Source organism: Lissotriton helveticus, chromosome 11, assembly GCF_964261635.1.
Source record: "Lissotriton helveticus chromosome 11, aLisHel1.1, whole genome shotgun sequence".
NCBI lineage: Eukaryota > Metazoa > Chordata > Amphibia > Caudata > Salamandridae > Lissotriton > Lissotriton helveticus.
In genome coordinates, this window is record NC_136072.1 from 469,709,305 (window position 1) to 469,736,464 (window position 27,160).

The 27,160-nt window shown below is 46.0% G+C and overlaps 1 protein-coding gene across 1 annotated transcript in view; it reads left to right on the forward strand.

The window, feature by feature from the left end:
• The window catches only part of MYO7B (myosin VIIB), a 1,196,498-nt gene that overhangs the window by 1,023,735 nt on the left and 145,603 nt on the right, over positions 1-27,160 (forward strand). The window contains exon 42 of the mRNA XM_078666047.1: positions 1,965-2,052. Within this exon, the coding sequence (XP_078522173.1) occupies positions 1,965-2,052 (88 nt within the window). The remainder of the gene's footprint in view (positions 1-1,964; positions 2,053-27,160) is intronic.

The window sequence follows — 27,160 nt, forward strand, 5'->3', positions numbered from 1 at the left end:
TCAGTTTACTCACGGTCTGGTGAATAAATAACAGTTTTACAAGGTGACATCTCTTTGCGTGCATTTTGTCTTTACCACTTTCAAATTGTAAAAATAGCTTGCAACTTGATTATTAAAAGCTGGTCTTTGTAAACCTGGTTGTAACTGCCTTTAACATTAATGCTTCAGATTACGTATGACTATACATTTTGTAGCAGCACAGTACGTTGATGTATGGTCTGACCAGCAGGTTCTCTGTCACCAATATGTAGATTTCTTTGCACTGCTTTCATTGTTTTCAACTTCTTTATAGTAACTGGATTTGCACTTTGATTCCACACGCGTTAGGCATGCACAATCAGTTTGGTTGGAAACTTTCTGAGAGACCACTGTCGATTTTCGGGTTACTTATCCCCTAATTTGTCACCAGTTGTAGCAGCTTCCCAAGAAAGCCTACCCGCCAATGACTGTTCCACACACAGAGCTTAGTTTTGCACGTCTTTATTTGTCTGTGTGTAATTGCAAACTCAACATTCTAAAGCAGCCTTCAATGCATTCTGCTCTAATACTTACGTCACATTTCTAGGAGTCCCTTAGGAGCCAAAGGGGTTCCATCATTCGTAACTCACAAGACACTACACATAGAAAGGTCGCCTATAGAGACACTGAGACCCTCATCCGGTCCCTATTTAGATGCATATCTTTTGGACAGGTGAAATGTTGCCTGCACAAGTAAGATGCTACCCTAAATAAATGCTCCTGCAGAATAAATTAGACTTCTTTCAACCATGAGCAGTAACCCTACCTGGACACAAGTGGCCAAAAACCAGCCCTTTCGTGGGGTGAGTGCGCTATGATGGAAGTGACTGAGAGAGATGTGTTTTGGGACTATTTGAACAGTGTGCTGTGTTCTTTCTGTTGCTTTACTGGAAAACACAGAGAGAGGTAGTTTCCTCATAATACTAGAGGTACCCCCTCTACCAGAGGCAGAGTGCTTCCAGAGGTGGTCTAGACATTTTAAAGAAAAGTCATCCTGTTGAGCCACAGTCGAAACTGCCATCAGGCTCTCCACACAGAGTTCAACTGGTAAAAGGTAAGGTGCTGGTACAGTTGTCACAGAACTGGCAGATTTCAAACAAAGAAAACCTTAGCCAGATCTACGGCTTATAAATCAAGCCTCCACAGGTTCTCCGACTTTAGTAAAGCAACGTTGCAGAGGAGATTGTTCTACAATCTTTAAAAAGGAGTCAATTTTCTAAGATTATGCAGCATAAACACAATTCCCTGTAATGTGCACAGTGAGTCATGAGGAGCTAGTTTGTACCTTTTCCGAGATTGATGCAGCTCACAATTTCCTGGGATCATGCAGCCAGTACAATACTAAAGTGACTGAGGGTCCTGTGCACTGTCTCTGTTCTATGCTATAGTACAAATGTTAACATTTATATTTTTGTTTGTTGTTTGTTCATCCTTAGTGGTAGGAAAAGGGTGCAGCATATGCATTCCTGAGTTGTACATTTGTCCTTGGAGGTTGTTTCTGTAGTCCACATGGTCCTTATGCTCCCTCTGCCTCCCCTTGCCACACACAAATACTCTTTGAGATTTTGGAGAACTAGGGTTTAGGAAACTCTGTAATTTTTGAGGGATGACTATGAAAAGATTTATGGATTTTTTAGAGGTTTCCCTGCCATTGTGTAAGTTGGTGAGCTAACTTTGTCACCAATTGATGATAAACTGTTAAACCTATGAGAAGTAAAGTCATTCAATATATTTACCTGTGTGGAATTTACATGCCACATAGTTCATCATAAACCAACTTTCTGAATTTCTACATAGATGCAGCTTTGCACATTTCCTGTCCTTACAGTACTTGTTTGCTCTCCTACTAAATATTCCCTTTTCAGAATTTAGCCTTTAAGAAGGATAATTTTATTTTGATTAACTTTCTGTAGATCTCAAAAGTCATTTTGTCTTCCTCTTTCTAGATTTTAGGTCAGAATGAAGCAGATTACTTTTTTGATTCCTTGAGATATTTGAATGATTTCATCAGAAAGAGTAAACCAGGAAAAGATGGTAAGTGATCATCTTAAACATATGAACATGTCTTTCTGAGTTTTGCCCATGAAGGTGGCTATAAATAGGATACTGTGTAGGACTGTTCTTCCTAATGGTGTGCCTTCCTCAATTTTGCTGAAAACTTTTGTTATGGTGAAAGATTGTTTGCAGTTCTTGATATATTTTCATGTTTGTATTCTTGATTTCCTGGAGTACACTGTTTATTATGAAATAGGAAGCAACACCCAGCGAACCTGGGAATAGCCAAGTGAATCATCCCAAAGAAGACGCTTGGGTATTGACAATGAATGTCTAACAAAGAATCTATAGCAAACCAAGGGCTAGATGTAGGTAATTTAAATTTACCGATTCGAAAATACCGAATTTTACCGATTAGGTATTTTCGAATCAGTAAATGCTATGTAGGTAAAAAAATCGGTAAAAAATACCGAATCGTTAAGATTCGGTATTTACCGAATCGGTATTTACCGATTCGGTAATTGCCATTCATTCCTATGGGACTGTAGGCCCATAGGAATGAATGTCATTTACCGAATCGGTAAATACCGATTCGGTAAAATGGGGAAAGAGTCAAGGGTGGCAGGGTGTCACATTGACACCCTGTTGCACCCCTTATTAGTGCTTGTGTGCACATGTGGCACACATACATGCCCTAAGGGCATGTATGTCTGCCACATGGCACTGTCAGTCAGTCAGTCAAAATACTTTATTTGATTTTAAATGAAATCATAAAAAGACATACATTCCATACATATTAAAATATTAAAATACATTTACAGAGATTGCTTCAAAACAATAGGTTCAGTAAAAACTGTTGAAAAGGAAATTTATGCAGAAAGACAAGTTACCACATACCAAATGACAATATGGGCTGCAGGGGGTGAGCGGTCATTACATACTGGCTATTGTTGCATTACTTGATTTTATGCGTGATGCTGCTACCAAATAATTTCCCATACAAAATATGGTGCAAGTGTTACTAATACCTAATAGTTGGTGGTAAATAACGACTCCTTAAAGCACAGAAGCACTCTTTACAGTGCTTCCTACATGTCATTTACCGATTCGGGTGAATGATGATTCGGTAAATACCGAATCTGTAAATGATGATTCGGTAAATACCGATTCGTTATTTACCGAATCCTTAAATTTGCCACCTAAATCAGAAAAGGCTATTACCGGTCGGTAATGGCCGATTTCGTCCGTTACCGACCTGTAATAGCCTTCCTACATCTGGCCCCTAATGTGTTAAGTGTTTCAACCTCTTAAGTGCAGCTGTCAGACAATGGCTGAAGGCCTCACTTCTCCCCCATGCGTCTGTCGGCCGACACTGGGGAGGGTAATATAGGCCCCTCGGGTGCTCTGCACCAGAGGGTGTCCTTTATGTTTTTTTGATCAAGCTGCTCCGGAACAGCTTCCCACACTAGTGGTGCAGCATATTTATTTACACAACTGGAGTAATGTTGGGTGGTAGGAATTTTGAGGATCCCTGCGGATTCTGGAAGTATCCATCACAGCAATGTAAGGAACATGCGTGATTTCAGGCAAACTTTGAGGATTTCAGGGTATTGTGGATAAGAAAACCTCATGGGATCCACGCAAGCCACACCATACTGGTCTCCCCTAGTTGTCTTGTTTTCAACAATGTGCAGGTTTGCTAGGTTTTCCTAGGTGCCCCCTTAGCTAGTTCAAAATGTACAGCCACCCACATTGGAAGTAAAGGGTCAACTTTGAGTGAAACAATGTGATATATCCATTCTGCACTTTGGGCAATTTCCTATCGTGGGCACTAGGTATACCCACAATGTGAGGTACCACTTTTTTCAGAAGACTTAGGAGAATGCTGGGTGGAAGAGGTTTGTGGCTCCCTGTCGATTCCAGAACTTCCTATCACAGAAATGTGAGGAAAATGTGCATTTTTTTGTCAAAGTTTGAGGTTTGCAAGTTATTCTGAGTAATCAATTAATCAATCAGGGATTTGTGAAGCGCGTTACTCACCCCTGAGGATCTCAAGGCTCGTGCAGCTCCGATTCAGCCAAAGAGCCAGGTCTTGAGGCTCTTCCTGAAGGTGTGCAGAGTGGGGGAACGTCTGATGTTGAGCGGGAGCTCGTTCCCGGTCTTTGCCGCGATGTAGGAGTAGGCTCTTCCACCCGCTCTGGCTTTGTGGATGCATGTGGTTTCGGCAAGGGTGAGATCGGCGGAGAGGAGGTATCTCTTGGGTATGTGAAAGGAGACTCTTTCGTTGAGGTATTGGTGTCCAATGTTGTGGTGGGATTTGTAGGCGTCAGTGAGTAGCTTGAAGGTTACTCTCTTCTTGACGGGGAGCCAGTGGAGGTCTCGTAGGGGCTGGGTGATGTGGGCATGCCGTGGGAAGCCAAGGACGAGTCTGGCAACGGTGTTCTGGATGGTCTGGAGCTTTCGGAGTAGGAATATGGGTATTTCAGCGTAGAGGGCGTTTCCGTAGTCCAGTCTGCTTGTTATCAGTGCGTGGGTGACTTTCTGGATTCAGGGGGGATCCACTTGAAGGTCTTGCGAAGGATGCTGAGGGTGACAAAGCACAAGGAGGAGACGGGGTAAATGTGTCCGGTCATGGTGAGGGAGGAGTTGAGTATGATGCTGAGGTTCCACGCATGGTCCGTGGGTGTGTGGGGGTTGCCAGGGGTGTTGGGCCACCAGATGTTGTCCCATGCTAAGGGGATGAGTCCGAGGACGAGGACTTCTGTTTTCACCGAGTTGAGCTTCAGACAGCTGCTGCTCATCCAGGATGCAACGTCTTTCATTCCTTCTTGGAAGCTGAGTCTGGTGGTGTCGGGTTCCTTCGTGAGGGAGAAGATGAGCTGGGTGTCATCGGCTTAGGATACTATGCTGAGTCCATGCTGTCTTACGATGGCAGCGAGGAGGGCCATGTAGATGTTGAATAGCGTGGGACTGAGCGATGTCCTTCAGGTACTCCGCAGTTGATCTCTGTGGGTTCGGAGAGGAAAGGCGGGAGTCTGATTCTTTGGGTCCAGCCGGTGAAGAAAAAGTGGATCCAGTCAAGGGTGGTTCCCTGTATGCCGGCTACGTGGAGTCTGGTGGTGAGAGTGAGGTGGGAGACGGTGTCGAAGGCTGCAGAGAGGTCTAGTAAGATGAGGGTCGCCATGTGGCCCTCCTCGAGGACAGTGCAAATGTCATCTGTGGAGGCGAGAAGGGCAGTCTCAGTTCTGTTGTTGATGCGGAATCCGGTTTGGGAAGATTCCAGGATGGAGTTGACTTCGATGAAGTTCGTGAGCTGCATGTTGACGATCTATTCTGTGACTTTGGCCACGAAGGGGAGGAGAGAGATGGGCCTGTAGTTTTTGAGGTCCGTCTGGTCTATGGAGGGCTTCTTGAGGAGGGGCTTGACTTCTGCGCATTTCCAGTCATTGGGGAATGAGCCGGATTCAAAGGTTGGTTGATGGTGCGTCATAGCTCGGGTGCTATGGCTGTGGCGACTCTGTGGAAGATGTGTGGCATGCAGGGGTCCATGGGGGCTCCTAAGTGAATGCTCTTCATGGTCGTGGTGGTTTCTTCGGTGGTGACCAGGATCCAGGCGGAGATGGTGGGCTGGCTGGCTTTGCTGGAGGTAGGTGTGGTTTCAGTGTCTGGTGTCTCTTCGTTTAAGTTGTCATAAAGGGATTTGATCTTGAGATGGAAGAAGGAGCCGATTTTGGTGTAGAGGTCCTGGGAAGGTGTGATGTCTGAGGCTTCGCTGGTGGGTTTGGTGAATTCCTGAAGGATGCTGAAGAGTTCCTTCGAGTTGCTAAAGTTGGCGAGGATTTTGTCATGGATGAAGGTCCTTTTGGTTGATCTGATGTGTTGGTGGTATTCTGGCATGGCGTTCTTGTAGGTGGTCCGAGCTTCCGGGGTTTTCCTGTTTCTCCATACTTTCTCGAGATGTCTGCAGGTGCGTCTGGATTCTCGGAGGTAGGTGGTGAAACAGATGGCTTTCATGGGGTGCTGTCTGTCGGAGTTACAGAGTGGGGTGAGCTTGTCTACGCAGTTGGTTATCCATCTGTGTTATTCGTTGGCTGCAGAGTTGACGGTCGTGGTGGGAGAGGGATTGGGGTTAAGGGTGGAGTTGAGGTGCTCCTCAGTGACCTTGCTCCAATTCCTCCGTGGAGGGTGTGGTGTAGATTTGTGAGCGGTGGTTTTAGCGAAGTATACGCTGTGGTGGTCCGTCCAGAGGGGTTGTGTGGTGTGGCTGAAGTGGATGTTGTTCCCTCCTGCGAAGATGGGGTCGAGGGTGTGTCCTGCCTTGTGGGTAGGGGTGGTGACAAGCAGTTTCAGTCCGATGTTGGGGAGGTTGTCCAGGAGGGCGGTGGAGTTCGGGTCACTGAGATTGTCGAGGTGGAATTTCAGGCCTCCAAGCAGTATGTAGTCCATGAAGGTGATGGCGTGGGGCGCGATGAGGTCTGTGATGGTTGTGACGAACGTGGTTCGAGGTCTGTAGGCGAGGGTGCCGCATAGGGCTGCACAGGGCCTGGAGGTGTTCCGTCGGGGACGGGGAGTCATTCGTGCTGGAAGTGGTGAGTAGGAGGGAGTTCTTGTGAGCAATGGCGAGTCCTTCTCTTGGGTGGTTGGGGCGGTCTTTCCTCTGGATCTTGTATCCGTCAGGGATGCCAGCAGCGATGTCGGGCAGAGGTGGAGTTAGTCTAGGTTTCTGTGAGGAAGACGACGTCTGGCGAAAAGGTGTCGAGGAGGTCCCAGATCTCAACTCCATGTTTGTGCAGGGAGCGTACGTTGAGGAGAATGCACCTCAGGGTTTCGGGTGAGCTGGCATCCGGAGATTGGGCAGGGGCCATGGGGGTTCGGAGGTTGGTGAAGGTTCAGCAGCAGTGTCGGCAGGAAAACTGGCCGTGGGTGGTGTCCGGCATACGTAGCTGTCAGTTGTTGTTTCTTCCGGCGTTGAGTGCATGGAAGGCAGATGAGTCGTAGCGGTGGGGAGTCGTAGAACCAGGGTCCCTGTCACTGGCCACGATCGGGCTTGTCTTTGGTGTGCCAGCGGTGCGCCCGCTGTGTATAGCTGCTGCGCGGCCGCGCAGCAGCCACCATTAAGTAGGGGGGAGGGAGCACAGCTGGGAGGCGGGAGCAGGAACCGGCAGGGGGAGAGGGGCCGCGGGGGCAGCAGTAGTGGGAAAACGGCAAGAAAAAGGACACAACAAGCACAATACGAAAAAAGACACAACAAGGCACAATAGATTGAAAAAGAATAAAAAGACAACAGATAGACAGGCACAATAAACAGAAACCAAACAAACATATAAAGACAAACAGAGACAGAAAACAAAAAAGCCTGGCCGAGTGGACCAGCAGAAGAGCAAGGCTCTCTCACTGGACCACTAGAGATGAGGTGCAGGCAGGAGCCTGCGGGTGGAGGAGGGCCTCGAACACCTAACTGAGACAGAGAGGTATTGGGGGCAGCGGTGCAACGACAGAGCTGCGTGAGGGGAGAACAGAGTTCCCACTTACCAGAAGGTCAGAGGTCTTGGTGAGAGCCCACAGGTCACTCCACCTTGGATTTCCCTAGGTGTCTAGTTTTAAAGCATGTGCTGGTTTGCTAGGTTTCCCTAGGTGCTGCATTGAATTAGGACCCAAAATCCACAGCTACCCACTTTGCAAAAAGCAGATCAGTTCTGAGTGGAAAAATGTGATATATCCATATTGCGTTTTGGGCTGTTTCCTGCTGCGGGCACTAGGCCTACCCACACATGTGAAGTACCATTTTTATCGGAAGAATTGTAGGAATGCAGGGTTGGAAGTAAGTTTGTGGCTCCCCACAGATTTCCAGAACCTTCCATCACGAAAATGTGAGGAAAATGTGTTATTTTCGTCAAAGTTTGTGGTTTGCAAGGGATTCTGAGCAGAACAACCTGATGAGAGCCTCACATGTCACCCACCCTGGATTCCCCTAGGTGTCTAGTTTTAAACAAATGTACAGGTTTGCTAGGTTTCGCTAGGTGCTGCTGAGCTAGGGCCCAAAGTCCACAGCTACCCACTTTGCAAAAAAAGGTCCATATTTCAGAGGAAAAATATGTGTCCATGTTGCGTTTGTGCCATTTCCTGTCATAGGCACTAGGCCTACCCACACAAGTTAGTTACCATTTTTATCAGAAGACACATGGGAGCATAGAATAATTACCAGTTGTGTTTTGCTGAATGTGTGCCTTCCAAATGTAAGCCAGGTTGTAAGAAAGAAGACATTTTGAAAATTACCCTCTGAATCATATGGTCTTACAGGTACCCACAAATTCTGAGATGTACAAATAACCACTGTGCCTAAACTCTACATCTTAGGCCCATTTCAGAAATACATAGGTTTACTTGATACCAATTTTTCATCCTACATATTTCACAATATGAGTAGGTGTATACTCAGTACACATTGAAAAACCATTGTACCGTACAGCTCAGTTGTTGCCTCGAGTACTTGGAGAACCTACAAACTCTACATATACCCACAACCAAAAGGGTCTACTGAACGTAATGGTACATTGCTTTTGTAAATCGTCCATCATGACAAAACGTTACAAATGAAAACATTGGCACAAATGGCTGTTTTCCCCCACTCATTTTCATTATTTCTTTAATTTCAACAGTTACTTTTTTGGGGAAAACCTTGAGGTGTCTACACATATGATCTCTTGCTGAATTTGGAAATATATAGCTTTCCTGGATCACCCATGGGTTTTATACTAGCTTACATCACAAACTGGAAGTAGGTTGAAAGCACAAAAATAGGAAAAATGGGCTACCTCTTTGAAAAATGCCAGAACTGTGGTAAAAATGTTGGCCTTTTGATTCAGCTCTGCAAGTTCCTGAAAACTGGGAAGATGGTACAGCAAACCGTTAGTTGGAGCCATTTTTAGTCAATATTATCCGCAGTACTTTTTCCCAAAAATCACATTGTAGCTATATTTTGCCTATTTTCTCAGTCCCCTCCAGGGGAATCCACAAATCCTGTTTACTTTCAGAATCCCCAGGAAATCTGTAAAAGGGACACAAATTTGGCGTGGATACCTTATGTGGGCAAAAAGTTATGGAGCCCCAAGCACAAACTACCCCAAATAGCCCAAAGTGGCTCAGCACTATGTGGGGGTGGGACGCCCAGCAGTTAGGAGGTTAATGTTTGACCTTAGAGACAAGAGAAGTGTTTTTTGTATATGTTAATGGCATATTACACCTCTCTTACCTTTTTCTACATTCTGGAGATAAGATAATAGGGGCAACCTTTCGCAACAACCTCAGCACTGTCCTTGAGATTGACTAAAGGACAGTAAAGAGGTGCTAGGCAGTGGTACCCAATAGAAACTCCAAAGAAAAGGAGTCAGGATGTAAAGGCCGTAGCTAAGGGAATAAAAAAGTGCAAGGAATTAAACCCTGTCAACAACAGCAAACCATACAAGAGTAAAGAAGCAATTCAAAACAAGGAAAAAGAGAAGCACTAACACAAGACCAATGTACCTTGAAAAGAAGAAATAAGGGACTGGAGCGCAAGGGGTTAAGGCAAGATGAAGGTAGAATCGTATTGAAGTATTCAAAACATCCCTTTACATAGTAACTAGTTCTGATGAATCCAAGCATAGCCTTGAAACTCAATACAGCCATCTTGTATTGGCATACCCCATGCAAATAAATGTTACTTTCTCTAGTAAGATATTCCTTGGCATACAGACCTCCAACCACTAAATGTCCTCATAGCTAAGCCAGAGACTTAAACTCTCCTCTGTTCCAACATGTTAATTGTGCAAAAATCAAAGGGTGGAGCATGTGAGGTCTTCTCTTACCCTTTTGGGAGTGTGCTGTACACTGTGCAGCATCCGTAAGTCTCATTCAGGCCAGACTGCAGCACGCCATACTCCAGGGTGGTCATGGAGTATAACAGTATATCCCCACCCAACAAAGGATCTGAAAAACCACCAATATGATGTAAAAATATACAAAGACTGAGTAGTGAAAGGACACATGGTAGGAAAAACAAAACATGCTGAAGAAGACAAACAGCATGCATTGTATCCTATCCAGTGTTCCAAAAATTAGGGACACCTATAACGTACTCGAAAAGTACATATCTCCTCAGCTTAATATTGTTCTTGGCCATTAACAAGAGTGGAGGAGGCTGCAGAGATGAGCGGCCGGCAAAGGACTATTAACAACAGGTCTAATCAGTGAAACATGAAATACTGGATGTATTTTCCAAGAAGGAGGAAGTCACAGTTGAACTGCAGTTGAGTGAATATTATTCAAGAAAGTAAATGGACCTTAGAACCAAAGGCTTCATTTCTTTGAAATCCGTCTCAAAAGTAAAAATTCAGATGACAACCAAACCTTGTCTCCGGCCTTATATTCTCGGACTGTCCTTCTTTTCTTATTAGCCATCTCTTCTGTCTGTACCTTTGAGGCTTCTAAATTAGCTGGCAATTCCTTTCATACTTTTTGTAAAGTAGAAAAAAGTGCAGAAGATGCAGGAACGGTGTTTGTCAGCTTTAATTTCAAGGGCAAGACCCAAAAATGTGTACCATACATAGTAAAGAGGAAGAAAAACCCTCTGGCAGAATGCACAGCATTATTGTTAGCAAACTCTGAGGATGGGAGTAAACTTTTTGAGTTATCTTGAGTGATGTTGAGAAAAGTATTGCAGATAGTGCTCCAAACATGCTCTGTAAGCTCTCTCTGTCTCCTAGTCTGTGGGACAGACAAGCCTACCCTCATGACATTGCTTGTTAGATTCCTAACCCTCTATATAGAGTTTACTAAAATAAGGAGAAGCGGGCGCTCATCTCCAGGCCCCTGATGGCGGCGTGACCTTGAGGCAAAATTAATTACAAATCCCCAGTATCAGTCTCTCTAAACATGGTGTGGACTTCTACAAATGGGAAATCTCATTTTTGTCTATCGGTACCGGTATCTGTTTTCTTGTTGACGGCTACACCAGCTGCAGCAGAAGCGGCACAGAGAATCTGCTCCCGACCCTCCAGTTCAGCTCCGGTGTATGTGTCGGGGTCAGGCGAGTAGGAAGCTGGAGCACCTCTGAAGCGCCGGTGAAGAGCGAGTGTGGAGCAGCCGAACAACCGCCGAGTTGGAGGTGGGGGAGCGCGGCAGATGTATTGAAAGAGCGGGCGGCTGCCCGTATTGTCGCGCTGCTGTTCGGACGGCGTTCTTGGCTTGGATTTTCCATATTCACCTCAGGAGCAGGTAGAGAGAGCTGGGCTAGGGTGCAGGAAGGGCTGGCAAGGACCCCAGGCTGGGGTGTGCTCTGTGTGTTCGCTGGATTTTTGTCCACATTGCTCGCCTGTGGGAACAGAATCCCTGGGTGTAGAGGTGGCTATTTTGGATTTAACGAAGAATAAATAATTTTTATTCTTCCCCAGCAATAGAGAAGGCATACTGGAAATGGCAGAGGGGTCTATTTTAGGTGAAGTGCTCTCCGAATGTATGGAGAGCGGGGTCTTTGCGCAAGAGGGTACTTCTCCCCCTAAACTTACTAGATATTCATTAAGGGCTAGGGCGGCACACTTAGTTTCAAATAAGTTGATCACCCATTCGATTATTCCGCAGCGAGTCTCCCCGCCTGTAGCTGAAGTTAATATCTTGACTAGGAAGGGAAACAGATCAAACAGGAGGGGAGCTTAGGAGCCCCAGCGACACCTGCTTCTTTAAAATCTTAAAGGGGTAAGGCGAAAGTAAGAGAAAAGAAATCTGCAGGGACTAAAGTAATTACCTCTTCATTGAAATCCTATTACCAGGTATGTCTCTCACCTCCACAAAATTGAATTCTCAACCTCAACTACAAGTCCCTTCTAGCCCAAAGTGGCATCTCCACTAAGATTAGTGCCCGCTCTGTTCCCTTTGCCTGTCTCCACTCCTCCCTTCCCCCCTCCCCCCCCAAAGGGCAGAAAGGGTCAACATTGGAGGCCAAGGATAGCAAGCAGAACAGTGTGCAGAGGGAAAGCCCCTTCCTTGAGTCAAGAGCTGCAGTCAACTCGGCAGAATGTACTACAAAATCTAATCCGGATTTAGAAGTGCATCCATCTACTACCCTTGTTAATAGATACTCCATTCTGGACCAGCAGGAAGAGGACGGCCAGGGGCTAGGCCAGTTACAGGAAAAGCAACAAGTTTAACTCCGGGAGGAAGGGTACGGAATGGATAAGCAAGGATCATCAGAGCCATTAACAAGGGAGCAAAATAAAGATATGGTAAAAGGACAGGTGGAGGATCTGAGTAGCTCAAAAAGCCAGTACACCAAAGGCTCAACCTCCCTCCCCCTGGAAATTAAGGCCACCTCAACTCCAATCTCCCACTCATTGGCTGATATCCTCTTGGCTCTGATGGACGAGATGACAAACAGATTCACAGTCTCCGAGGCAAACCAAGCCGATTTGGCGAATAGGTTCTTGGTTTCGGAGGCAAATCAGGCTGCCATCAAATTCTCCTGTGAGTTGCTGACACAGAAACTGGAACTAGTTACCGCAAGGACTGATGCAATCGAGGAGGAAATCCCCAGGATTAAGACCGTGATGGAGGCTACTGCGTCACAGCTGGAAAAACTATCGATCCAGAACAAAGGGGCATATTATCAAGGACCAGTGATAACATTATCGCTGTTTTATCAGCAGGAAACTGCCGATAAAACGGCGATAATGGGCTTGATAATACGCCCTTGTTAATTCCCATAGAAGCCCATGTTAACACCATCACATGGGTTTCTATGGGAATTAACAAGGGCGTATTATCAAGCCCATTATCGCAGTTTTATCGGCAGTTGCCTGCCGATAAAACGGCGATAAGTGTATCACTGGTCCTTGATAATATGCCCCAAAGATCTCAAAGACGATCTTGAGAGGTTGGAGAACCATTCAAGGAGAAATAACCTGAACATTTTGAACATCACCGAAGCAATGGAGGGAGATGATATCAAGGGTTTTCTCATCTCTCTATTGAAGCGCACAGTTTTGAAAGACCAACCCGGAATAGATCTAAGCTACGAAATTCGGAGAGTCCATAGAGACCCTTTTGGTCGTTTGAAACCCCGGAAAATCCTGGTGAATTTCTTATCCTATTCAGTGAAAGAACAGATTTTATCTGCTGCCCCTAAGGAAGGTGCTATGCCCTCTCCATTCTCAGAACAGTCTCCTTTTTCCTTCTTTATCAGATCGGACATTTCCCACATAACAGCGAAAGACAGTGGGAACTGAGGAAAAGACTATCAGAGTTAAATGGGTTGGTGGCGAAGGGTCAACTGAGGTTCCCAGCCACACTGCGTGTTATGTGGAATAACCACATGCACATAATCTGCTCACCACAAGAAGTCAACACCTTAATTGCAAAAATTCAGCAGGATAAGCAGGGAGGTCTGTGAGGGGGGAGGGCAGAAGTTCAGTGTAATGCCTCGAGTCAAGCCGCCAGTTTACGATTATTTTTTAATGTTTAATTTCAAGCCCGCAGGGGGAAAGAGCCCGAATAGGCATTTGCCTTTTGGAAGGTAGGGTTCCTCGGGGCGTAAGGGGGTTAGGGGGTCACGAGGGGTTAGCGAGGGAAGGGGGTTAGGGGGGGGTGGGGGAGTGGTGGGGCACAGGGTGGCAGAATTTTTTTTTTTAAACCTCTCATCTCACTGGCCATCTAGACCAAACTGTAAATGTTTTTTGCTAAGCAGGGAATTCATTGTGGAAAGACAAAATGATGGGGGGGGGGCGTAATATTCAATTTATTTTATGGAATATAAATGGCTAGAGATGTCCTAGAAGACAAAGATTGATCTTTAAATACTTGGAGATGTTACCAGTTCAGGTCTGCTTATTGCAGGAAACTCACCTAAACCAAACAGAGTCCAAGAGTATTTTCTCTAAACTCCTGTGGATACAATGCTTTTGACACTCACAAGAATCAATAAACTGCCGTGGGGTGGCAATTGTGGTCGAGGGGATTTTCCCGTGAAATAAAATCGGTTTTTTTTTATTCTTTTTTTTTAATTCTTTTTTTTATTGAATAAAACAGTGGCAGTGTTGACGACGATACATTTTTAGGTTACTTTCGGTTATCAAAATTAGTCAATAAGATATATCACAAGACAATATTTACCCTCAAGTTGTAAGAGTTAGGCATTTCATCATTATGGAAAATGACAATCACATTATATCCTTCCCCTCTATCTGAACATGTCCACATAAATACTGTTTCCTTAGGTCTCCTCATCTTCGTCCTCTGAACTATCAATGTCTTCTTCAGGCAACAAATCACATACATCCCCTCTGTACGTATTCCAGGGTGCCCAGATTTTATTCCATTTGCGCGGACTACCCCTGGTGGCGTACACTGTCCGCTCTGTTACCATAATCAGGTCCATATTCCTGCACCACAGCGTTAATGTGGGGGGGTCAGCCGCTCCCCATTTCTGTGCCATGTCCCTCTTTGCAACCATAATGCCTAAAGTACTCCATGTTTGACCATGTCGGGTGAGATCAGTGGGGTCCCATATGTTGAGAATACATTTTCGTGGTTCAGGCAGGAGGGAAACCACTAGTGTTTGGGAGATGGTGCGTAGTACCTGTCGCCAGTATTCTAGTATAAGTGGACATTCCCACAGTGTTTGGAAAAGTGTGCCTTCCTCTAAGGCAAAAGGGAAGCTCTGCCCGGTTTATCCTGTGCAAGGTGGTTCTAGTGTAGTACACACGATGCAGTATCTTGAGTTGCACCAGTCGGAACTTGGCAGATATGCCTACTTCTCTAGGAGAAGCTAATGCCGCCAACCAGTCTGTATCATCCATTTCTCCCACTTCTTCTACCCATTTTTCCCTGAGTTTAAGTGTAGGGTCAGGTATGTTATTAATTAGCTTTCGATATGTTAGGGATGTCGCGCGTTGCTGCATAAAGTCAGTGAGGAGACGGCCCTCCAATGGTGAGGCCTCGGGGACATTTGTGTCGGCTGGGAGTGCTGTTAACAAAGCGTGTCGGATTTGCGTGTATCTATATGTTTCTGTCTGTCTCAAGTCGTATTGTTGTTGGAGCTGCGCAAAGGAAACCACCATCCCCCTATCCCACATGTCACCCACTGTGGAAATTCGAATATTGTCCCACTATGTAAAGCCCTTGCTGTTTCTTAACTGTCCCAGCGCCTTGGTGTCCCAGAGTGGGGTAAGTTTGGTGATGACCCCTTTCCATCCCAGCTTTGACTGAGCTGTGTACCATAATGCGACGGTGTGTTTTGTGGGCCCTATTAGTTTTGTCGCCATACTTCTGTTATAAAGCACCTCCAGCATGTTGTTCGTACCCAGTTGTAGCCTGTCGATTTCTATATGCTGGATCGTCTTGAGGTGCGTGAATCCAGTGGTTGATGGTCTTAAGTTGCGTCGCCCAGTAGTATAACTGTAGATCTGGCAATGCAATCCCACCATCATACCAGCTCCTATTCAGTTTAATTTGTGCTATGCGGGCCGGTAGGTTGCCCCACAGAAGGTTCGAGACCTGCGCTGCGACTTGTTTAAAATACTGTGGTTGTATTTGGTGTGGTGTGTTGTCGAGAGCATAAATGAATCTCGGTAGCACCATCATCTTATATAATGCAGCTCTCCCCAAGAGTGTTAGGGGCAAGGACGCCCAGTGTTTTACATCGTGCTTTAGCCGCTCTAGAGGGGGTGCAAGGTTTTTGTCAAAGATTCCGTCGCATCTGTGGTAATATGTATACCTAGATATTTAAAGGAGTCTCTTGTTATCACGATCGAGCAGTTCGCGTTTAGCAGCAGTTCTGGGCCCCTTAGTACATAGATCACCGATTTGGACCGGTTTATTGTATATCCCGACGTTTTCCCGTGTGTATTACAAAGCTCGAGGAACCTTGGTATACTTTGGTCGGGATCTGTAAAGTATAATAACATGTCATCGGCGTAGAGTGAGATACGATCCTCCCACCCTTCTGTCCACCTAATACCTTTTAGCAATGGGGTCCCTCTAATCAAAGCCGCCAATGGTTCCAGCGCCAAAGCAAACAGTAATGGTAACAGCGGACAGCCCTGGCGTGTCCCCCTCGCTAGTCGTATAGTATGTGAGATATGTCCGTTGGCTGTCACCTGTGCCACTGGTTCGGTGTATAGGAGTCGTATCCAGGCTCGGAACTTAGGTCCAAAGCCCATATGACATAGGACAGCGAAGAGGTACCGCCATTCTACCATGTCAAAAGCCATCTTCGCGTCCAATGACATTATTACTGTCGGTTTAGAAAGCATCTGAGCTCGTGCCAGAACTCCGTTAAGGGCAGTGTTCCTGTGTGGCATAAAACCCGATTGGTCCGGGTGAATTAGTTGGGGTAGGTGAACCATTAGTCTGTTAGCAAGTATTTTCCCCAGAATTTTTGCTTCCGTGTTTAGCAGTGATATCGGGCGATATGATGCGCAATCTGTTGGGGGCCTAATTGGTTTGGGGATTGCCACGATTGTCGCAGTACGTTGGTCCAATGGGAGTATTTCTGTTTCTAGGCTATCGTTATACATTGCTGCAGTGGAGCGCTTAGCGTGTCGGACATGAGCTTGTACCATTCTATGGGGATTCCCATAGAAACAGAGGTATTATTGTTTGGGGATGCGTTGACACAATGGTCTGATGAGTGGTGGCCCTTAGAATTGGGACCTGTTCCCATTCCAAAGCAGACCGTGAAAAACTTGGGAGTGTTATTTGATCAATCCCTGACATTTAAAGATCATGTCAATCAAGTTGCCGGTACATGCTTTAGGGCCATCGGTTTGCTGAGAAGGGTGTTTCCCTATCTCCCGGACTATCATAGAAAGACCCTAGTTCAGGCTTTGGTTATCAGTAGATTGGGCTACTGCAATGGCCTCCTTTTGTCAACTAATGAAGTCCAATTCAACAAATTACAAGTAGTCCAAAATACGGCGGCGAGGCTAGTCCTCAATGTTCCATCTAGGACTCCCTCCCGACCTCTACTAGCTGAACTCCACTGGCTGCCGGTGCGGCAACGCGCAAAGTTTAAAATTTTGTGTATTATTCACAAATGCTTAATAGGAAAGGGGCCAAAATATCTTACCAAAGCCTTTTTACCCTATATCCCAGGCCGCTCCCTGCGTTCCAGCAACCTTCAGCTCCTACAGGTCCCCACAATAAAATAAACCCGTCAAGGAGGCCGGGCTTTGGCGCATGCTGGACCTGCTCTCTGGAACTCCCTTCCCCTCCCATTAAAGCATATCACTAACCACCTTTCTTTCCGAAAAACCCTTAAAACTCACCTCTTCTCAGGCAGTTAATCACCTCCCGTGACCTAGTAACTTCCTGTATTGACTTGGTACAATATCTGTTCCTTTTTATGGCAAAAGCGCGGAGATACCCCTGCGGGGGTCTATTCAGGCGCTATATAAGCACATAAAATAAATAAATAAATAAATAAATTCCGTTGGGGCCTAGTGCTTTCCCAGCTTGTATCGCTCCTATAGCGGTCTGTACCCCTTCGGTCGTGAGGTCTGTCTCTAGTTCCGTGACCGCCTTGGGAGTGAGGGTGCGGGTTTCTATGTGATTAAGCGCATTAATCGCTTCAGATTCTAGTACTTCACGGTCCTGAGTGTATCCTTCCTGGAAATGTTCAGCCAGTGTGTGCACTATTTCTTCGGGATGTGTTTGTAGTGCGCCTGTTTTTGAACACAGCTGTTGTATCCCCTTAGGTCCTCCCCCTTTTTTATCCAGCCATGCCAGCATTTTCCCAGCTTTATCTCCCACGTCATAAACCTTATGTGTCGTTGCCGTGATGTGTTTTATGGGTTCGGTGTTTCAGGTGATCTCTGTAGCGCTGTTGCTGTAGCTTTAAGTCGTGTGCTGTGTTTGAGGAGGGATCTGCCATATGTGCCATGTTTGCTGTGTGAAGGGAGAGTTCCAGTTCAGTCAGTTCTTTTTGTTGTGATTTTTTATACCCTGTGATGGAGGCTATAGCCTGTCCTCGGAGGACCGTCTTGTAGGCTTCCCAAAATATGGATGGAGAGTCTACGGAAGTGGTGTTTTCTTCAAAAAAATGTTTGGTCGCTTTTTTTAAGTTCTTTTCTAATCCTGGGAATTTTTAGATAGTTAGGGTAAATTGGGTATATTCTCTTGTGAGATTTCTCCCTACGTGAGAGGGTCAGTAGCATTGGGGAATGATCGGAAATACCCCTAGGTTTGATTTCCACTTCTTCGACATTTTGGAGCCTTGACCCCACCATTAAGAAGTAATCAATCCTCGATAGGCTGTTATGTACCGTGGAATTGTAGGTGTATTGCTGCGCTGTTGGGTGTGTGTGACGCCAGGCGTCTATCAGTCCCATTGCTTCTAGGAAGCCCTGGATTCGGGAAGGTCCCGATGGTCGTGGCTGTGTCGGGAATCTATCTAGCGCCGCATCTACTGTTGTGTTGAAGTCTCCTCCTATTATGAGATCTCCTTCTGGGAGGGTCAAGATAAATGCTCCCAATGCGGGCATTGCCACCGACTGTAGTGCCGGGGGTATATATACTGAGACTATGTTCAGAAGCCTACCCTCCCATTGTCCCTGAATCGCTGCAAAGTGACCCTGGTCATCTATTTTGGTTTGTAATAGCATAAATGATGACCAATATACCTGTCCCCCTTGAGCTTGAAGTAAACTCAGCATGCACAGCCATTTTATATCCTCTTCTGTCTAATGCCCGGCATGCCCTCCCCGTGAGGTGTGTCTCCTGAAGGAGGACCACCGTTGGGCTATGTCTCTTTAATGCCTGCAGCACCAGGCCCCGTTTGATTTTATCTCCCAATCCCCTTACATTCCACGTTAGTATCCGCAGGGGTGATATTGGGGTCATTTGTGTCGTGTCACAACTGGCAGTACCTTGTGAATTAGGCGTCATTAATGACCTATGGAGTTCCTCTGAGTCGTTCCCGTGTGTTGTCATCAGCGCATCTATGGTGCATACGTGGACTCATTATGCATTTCCCTCCCATCCCCATCCTGATGGTGCCGCCTCCTCTTCTAGTTCTCAATATGTGTCTGTTGTCAAGTCCTGCCATAACATAGAACTGTGAAAAAACAATAACTATCCCATCCCACCCCCCCCTCCCTGCCTCCCTGCTTAACGGACACAGAACCGCCCGCCCCCCCAACTTAGCAGAGTGCTTCTTTCCCTCCCCAACCATAGTACTTGCTTGTCGGGGTTAAGGTCCGTAGGGGCAGCGCCCCCATTCACCCCTTAGGCTCGCCTCAGTCCAGAATCCAGAGGCAGTGTAGGTTCCAATTGTCAATGTCGTAGTAATGCCGGTGAAAGCCGAGGGGTTAATGATCTTATCCTTCTCTACTGTTCCTGTTCGTGGCGAACGGTTTGACTCCTCCCGTCTTTGCTCCTGAGAACTGATGCGGTTATCTTCCTGTGAGTGCCGTTGATTTTTGTTGGTACGCCGATGTGCTCCTACTTGTCGCCAACCTTCCAATCAATCATATGCCGTTTCTGGCGTGTCAAAGAACCATGTTTTACCATCAGCCACTACTCGAAGCTGGGCCGGGAACAGCATGGAGTAGGGTAGTTCACGCGTTCTCAATTCTTTTTTAACTTCCAGAAAACTCCGTCTGCGACGGGCCACCTCCACCGTATATTCTGGAAAGAAGGCTAGCGTCACGTTGTTTATCCGGATTGGTGGGGATGTTCTTGCCGTTTGCAAGATCGCGTCCCTGTCCCTGAAGTTGAATAATCTGCCCAGCACCGGTCTCGGGGAAGCCCCTGCCTTTGGTTTTCCACCTGGGACTCTGTGTGCTCTTTCAACTGAGAAGAAGTGGGATAGACCTTTAGGTTGCAGTTTGGTTTTGATTAAGTCCTCTATGTATAAGTCCATGGCTTGGATCCCTTCCGTTTCGGGAATTCCAAGAATTCGTACATTATTCCGTCTTGATCTCCCTTCCTGGTCGTCCAGCTTCTCTTTCAGGTGTTTATTTTCTGTCTCGATCCTCTCCATTGCTCTCTGCAGTTCTGACGTGTCTTCCACCAGGGATTTCGCAACTATTTCCACTTCCTTAATCCATTTGGTCATTTTGTGGAAGTCTGCCCACAGCAGTGAAACGTCCGTTGAGATTGTCCCCACTGTTGTTTGGACCGTTGATAAAGCTTTCATGATATCTTCTAACGTAACTTTCTTTGCCCCGTCCCCTTCAGGTGTTTTCCCCGTGGAGGGGCGTCCCTCCGCCGTTAGCGAGCTGTTTTTGTCATAGGCATATTTGTCCAGTTTAGCCTGTGCGGATTGGTTTCTCGAGCCTCTGCCCGCCATCTTGTCCCTTGCAGGAGTGTCGGTGTGGCAAAGCTGGAGTGAGGTGATATATCCGATAGGGCCGAGTTTATATATGTGTTGGTGTGACGCTGTTGTTACAATGGTGGCTGTCTTGTCTCACTTGATCGGATCCAATGCGGGTTGTTGACCGTCTTTGTGTTTCTCCTCTAGAGATCGATATAAACACCCTTCGCGGATGTGGCGGTGTTATTGCGATCCTAGACTGAGCCCAATTTCACAGTGAAGCGATCTCAGTAAGGCCTTCAAAGTTTGTGTAGCATATGGGGTTGAGGACGACAAGGGGGGCGGTGTCCGATCTCTTCTCTACTGTTTGTACTGTTGGCTGGGCAGCCCGCCGTCATGTACCCATTGGTCCTTGTAATAGGCTCTTACTGCTGTACAATCACTCTCGCTCCCTATGGTGGCACCTTCGTGTCTCCCCTCCGGAGGTGTAGTGAGCCGGTGACGCAGAGTGTCCGTTACACCTTAATATCCACCCTGGTTCTCATGTGTGAGATTTGTGGTGATTGAGTTCTTCCCCACGCTCCCCACTGGTGGTGTTTCGCTGTAGGGGGGGGGGGGTTTCTGTGTGAGGGAGACACCGGGTGTTATGAGCGCAGTACCTGATGTCTACCGTTTGTGCGGAGCCCAGCGTCCTTTCACGGGGCTCTGCAAGCGGTACACCTCGTTGCGGTATCCAGGAGCTTCAGGAACCGTGGCGCTGTATGTGATCTTCCGCCGAGGGTTCTCCTAGGTTGCCGCCGCTCCTTTCTTCCGAGTTAGGGTGCTCTTCCGGTTGCCCTGAGCCCGGCTCTCCCTCACTTCCGCCCGGCTCCTAAATTACTACAGGGCGCGCCTTATGGCTGGTGTGTAGGCCCACAGAGTCCGTTGTTCGCTATCTCCGGATCGTTGTGTTTGAGCGCTTCCTGACTTCACCGCTCTCCCCTGCTTGGTTCCCGAACTTGGCAGTAGCCCTGGGGGCCTGTATTGTTTCAGATTCTGGTGCGGATTAATGATAAAGAGCACCTCTCTCACGGAGCTGCACAGCTACGCCGCCATCACGATCGGCTGCTAGCCACGCCCCCTTATAAAATCGGTTTTAACAGACAGATCAGGAAGATGGATCATTGCCCAGTTGGATTTTGAAGGGGGAAAGTTGACCTGTTCCTCCTTCTATGGCCCCAAAGTGGACGATCCCTCTTTCCTGGCTAAACTACAGGATAATCTCATCTCAGCATCCCCCTCTAATAGTGGGAGGCGATTTTAATGTCCGGCTCGACCCGCTCAAGGATAGGTCCAAACAGAGTCATGCTATTGGATCTCCGAGATCCCGAAGGGTCTTGAAAAAGCTCCTATTAAACATCAATTTGGTGGACGTATGGAGAGCTAAGATGGGTAGTGCACAGGGTTTTACTTTTCATAGTAAAAAGTATGATCCTTCTGCTAGGATAGATTATGTCCTGATTAATAAAAAGGCCCTAGATAAGATCCTCAGTATCTCTATAGTACCAAGTCATCTTTCAGTCCATGCCCCTCTGCTCCTTTTATATTCTATGAGTAGTTCATGCCCACAATCAAGGTGGACTTTGAATAGAGCATTCCTGTCAGCCTCAGGGATCATTCAGGCAATTAAAGAGGCTACCATCAAATTTTGTACTTTCAATATAGGCTCCACCTCAATAGATCAGGTCTGGGACGCATATAAAGCCAATTTGAGAGGGGTGCTGGGAAGTCAAATAAGAATAATTTTTTTTAAAAGACCCTTGAATTACAGTGCCTAGAGTCAAGAATATCTGCTCTTGAAAAAGAAAGGAATCTCATTAATCAAGAGAATACGAGGGATTTGGACGAGCTGGTGAAGGAACTTGAGAAAGCCAGGCAAAATCTTAGGATGTTCCTAGATGAGAAATGTAAGGCCCAGTGGCAAGCACGGAACATGGAGAATTTTGAATACGGGGAAAGAGCCGGAGCATTATTGGCCTGGAAAGCAAGGTTGGGCCGGGCAAAAAATGATATAAACAAACTTATCATAGATAGTGAGGGTACTAAATCAAGTCAGTATGCAGAAATGCAGGAATGCCTTAGGTCCCTCTTTTCAACCTTGTAGAGAGGATATAACTCCTTCTCCTGAAGCAATTAGTTCATGGTTAAGGGACAAGTCCCTACCCGTGTTAACCAAAGCTGCTACAGATTCGTTAGAAGCGCCTATCTCTATGGAGGAGATAGGGGTGCAGATTAAGAGGGCGAAAATAAAAAAACGGCCGGCCTTGACTCTCTCCCCAATGAAACTTACAAATTGTTAGCAGATGAGCTTTTGCCTATTCTTCATACACTTTTTAATTCAGTTTACAGCACCTCCGGGGTGGTTCCAAGATCTTGGAAAGAGGCCACAATAGTTTTAATATTGAAGCCAGGGAAAGACCCCCTGCTGGCAGACGCCTATCAACCAATCTCCCTGCTGAATGCCGATTATAAGATCTTCATGGGCATTTTACCAGGGAGGTTGGCAAAACTGGTGCCAAGCCTCATAAATACCGATCAGAAAGGCTTCATGGTCGGGAGATCCATCCAGGGGCAAACTCAAATTTTGATCGGGAACATCGACTTGGCAGAGATCAGGGGGGATCCCTTAGTGGTAGTGGCCTTAGACGCCGCTAAGGCTTTTGATAGAGTGTGCTGGAGATATCTATGGGGGACGTTAGAGACTGCAGGTATGGGCCCAATATTTGTGCAAACTCTAAAGAAATGTTACGCTGGGGCGTCTGCAAAAATCTTGCTAAATGGTTCCCTGATTCCTAGTTTCGAAATACAGAGAGGAACATGGCAGGGATGCCCCTTATCCCTGCTCTTATTCAATATATATATTGAAACCTTGGCACAGATGATCAGGTTAGATAACGGTATTGGTCCATTTGAATCCCAAGATTACCATTGTAAAATTGCACTCTACGCTGATGATGTTATCATTTATACCAGTGACCCCAACATTGCCATCCCTCGGATCGAGATATTATTACAGGGGAACATCACTTACAACGCAACTTTTACCACGCAGTGCCTTTACGACGCAACTTTTACAACGCAAACCATTACAACGAAATGCGCTGAGGGGCGCTCTAGGATAGGGAATGTGTTTAATGTACTATCCAACACCTTCCCTACTATCCACGGGGACTGGAGTTGGAATAGTAAATTAAACAATTCACTATCCAGCGCCTAAAAGCATTATGCGTTGTAATGGTATGCGTTGTAAAACTAGCGTTGTAAAAGCATGCGATGTAAAAGCATGCGTTGTAATGTCGTACATCCATTATTACAGGAGTTTGGCTCATTGTCGGGATATCTTGCTAATTCGCCCAAAACCGAAATTATGTGTTGGAATACAACCTACAGGGGAGGCACAGAAAGTGGGGAGTTTAGATATCTCGGGATAAAAATAGTGAAGGACTTGAAGAAAATCCCCCTATTAAATCTGGTCAAAATTGAAAAGGACATAGATTATCTCTTTGCTAGGTGGAAAAACCTCCCTATGACGATCTATGGAAGGGTAAACATAGTAAAGATGTTGACCCCCTCTAAACTGACATATCTTTTCAACACGATCCCTCTCACTTTTCCACAGAAAATCATCAGTAAAATCCAGGGTAAAATTGGAAGCTTTATATGGGGGCAGAAAAGCGCAAGAATATTCTGGAAGAAACTAAGAAGAAAGCTTTTAAAGGGCGGCTTGGCCTTACCAGACATTAACTGGTACTTAATGGCATTTCAGTTTAAGGGCATCAGGATGTTGTTAACAACACCAGCGGAGACTAAGTGAGGTAGGATTCTGGGGCAAATGTTATCAGCAGAGGGGGACAAAGGGCAAGGTGGAATCCTGTATAAATTCGGGGCTCCCATATTTTTTAAACGAGTGCGCCTCAAGGTTTTGAAAACTGCCTTGTTAATCTGGTACAAAATGAGTCCAATTTGGGGTATAGGTTATTTTTCTGATTTCACCCCAATATGGGATTCACCAGGGACCCCAGAATGCTTGAATGACAGCCTAGCGACTCCTATAAGGAAGGCTGGTCTGTGGAGATGGGCGGACCTGGTGGACCTAGATGGGGTACTCCCATGGGAGCTGTTAGTAGTTAAGATTGGCCCCACCTTCTCAAGGTTTGAGTCCCTCCAGTTAAGATCATGGTACGAGGCTGAAGCGGGCGAAATTAAATGGAACTGGGATCTTGAAGAGCTATTTCAAGTCCCGCAACCAAGGAAAAAAGAAATATCCCTTTGGTATGCAAGATTGCTTGATGCGGAGGATAGCGAGACCCCGTCCCAATCATCGGTGTGGAACTCCCTTCCCCATGCCCACCCCACAGAAGTATGATTTGAATCCCCCCTAAAATTACTCTACAGATTTAAAAAGCCTGATAGGCTACAAAAGAATCACTTTTTGTGCTAAACAGGCTTTATTGTACTCCGGCTAAAATTGCAAAGATTGCCCTGGTCCCGACCCCACAATGTCCTAGATGTAAATGTGATAAAGCCGACGATATCTATATGTTCTTCGAATGCATAGAATTAAGTTTATTCTGGAAGAATGTGGGGGAAACTTTGACAGCTATTTTTGGCATAGATTTGGAAATGGATGTCAATCTTGTGATTTTTGGTTCAAACGATTTTATAAGGGAGGTGCTGTCGCAGTTAGATATGGGATTACTACTATACCTTATTATCCTAGCCAGGAGGGAGGTCTGCTTAAGGTGGAAAGACCTGATTCCCCCCAATAGAGAAAACTGTGTAAAAACTGCCTTGAATATGGCACGTTTGGACCAGGGAGACAGGACAGGAGCACATGAAAACATCTGGTCTCCCCTTTTAGTCTGGGGACGCCGTCTGCACCTGATAAACTGTTAGATATACGGTGGTCGAATCCTGGTCCAATGATTACACCTGACCTCAACCACGTGAGGAAGCCCATGGGGGGCCTAGATCTAAGCAGTGAGCCACAGGGCGCCCAGATCTAACCTACTCGGCTTGTGAAATCTGCATTGGTCTAAGGTGAGATGAGGACAAAAGAAAAAAAAGCAATAGCAGGGCGCATCTGATGTGAGCACAGGGCGAATTCCATCTTTATCAGATCCCATCTCCTGCCAATGCTGGAGTGTTTTGCTTTTCTGAGTGCTGCTATTTCACAGTATACCAAATTATGGTCCATTTGAAAATTTGAAACAGTTCTGTATTACGGTATCCTCTTTTTATTTTCGTTCTTTCTTTTTTTTCTTTCTTTTTTCTCTTTCTTTCTTTCTTTCTTTCTTTCTTTCTTTCTTTCTTTCTTTCTTTCTTTCTTTCTTTTTGCCTTTTTTCTTCTTTAATTCTTTCCTACTTGCCTTCTTTCTTTCCTTCCTTCTGTCTTGCCTACTTTCTTTCCTTTTTGCATTCCTTCCTTATCCATTTGTCTTACCTTTATTTCCTGCTTTCTTTCTTTCTTCTCTTCTTTCACGTTCCATCTTTCTTGCACTTTCCCTTTTTTATTGCCTTCATTCTTTCCTTTCCTTTTTTTAAAATAAATGTTTTTATTGGAGCATTTCAATGTACAGATACACAGTGATGCAAAGGAAATCCCAAAGTAGGGAATTACTCAAGTAGGCATAAAGCATGCAACTCCATAATGTAGTGTATAAACAGCGTACAACTCTGTGTTACCTTGTAAACAATAAGCAATAAAGAAAAACATTGCAACTTCAGTGGAAAATTGCATAAGTAGGATTTGGGAGGGGGTGAGCATGGAGGCAGACTAAGTTCACGATGTATCAGAATGCAGTGAAAAAAAGATAGGGAAAAGAAAAGGGGAGATAGGAGGATATGATGAGAACAACACTGAAGTGAAAACGGTCTGGTTGGCTCGCCATGTGTCTACGTGACGTGACCGGTTAAGGGGAAGGGAGGTGAAGGGCCGACGGGTGGATATAAGCTACAGTGATCCGTGGGGAGGATGCTCACAGGGGGCTCTCAAAGTTCGTGTGTTGTGGCGTCAAGTTTATGGAGGAAGATTATCCTGTGACATGAGGTTTAGAAATTGTGTTAGAAGTGTGTCCCATTCTTAGGATATGGGGCTTATGCGAAGGTGAAGTGCTTCTTTGTAGCTTCTGCTGACCCCCCATTTACATACTGCACCCCGCCACGCATCTAGTGGCGGAGTGGTGGTAGCTCTCTATTGTAGTGCAAGCGTCCTTTCAGCCAGTAAAAGGGCCATCCCAGTAAAACATGTGCATATGGAGTGCTTCTTCTTACATTTAAGAATATCAAAAGCGCAGGCTTCCCAAGTGGATATGTTTGTGAGTTAGTTGAGCGTAGTGTGTATCCCTTGAAAGTAGGTGAGGAGGGTGGGGCAGGACCATAACATATGATGGAGATCATCTTCCCTTGAGTTACAACTGGGGCATTGTAAATCTGCAGTGGGAAAATTGTAGTTAAGTTGTATGGGAGTCAAGTATTTACAGTGAAGGATATGGAACTTGATGTTTTTGAACCCTTTTGTTTCGAGACGCTGTGAGGAAAGACCAGGCCAGGGTCCACTCAACGTTGTTCAGTGCCCTCCCCATATCTTCTTCCCACTTAGTGCATAGGGGCCCCAAGGAGGTTTCTGTATGGCCACTAATTGCTTCATAGAGCCATGTGATCAAATGACCACCTTCCCCCAGGATTAAGAAGTGCTTGAATAACAGCATGTGCAGAAGGGTTGCCGTCCCTTGTGGACCAAAAGATATGGTAAATGTTGTGTAGCTGATGGGAGGTAAGGAATTGTCCAGGTGGAAGGTTATGATCTGTCTGGAGCTGCACAAA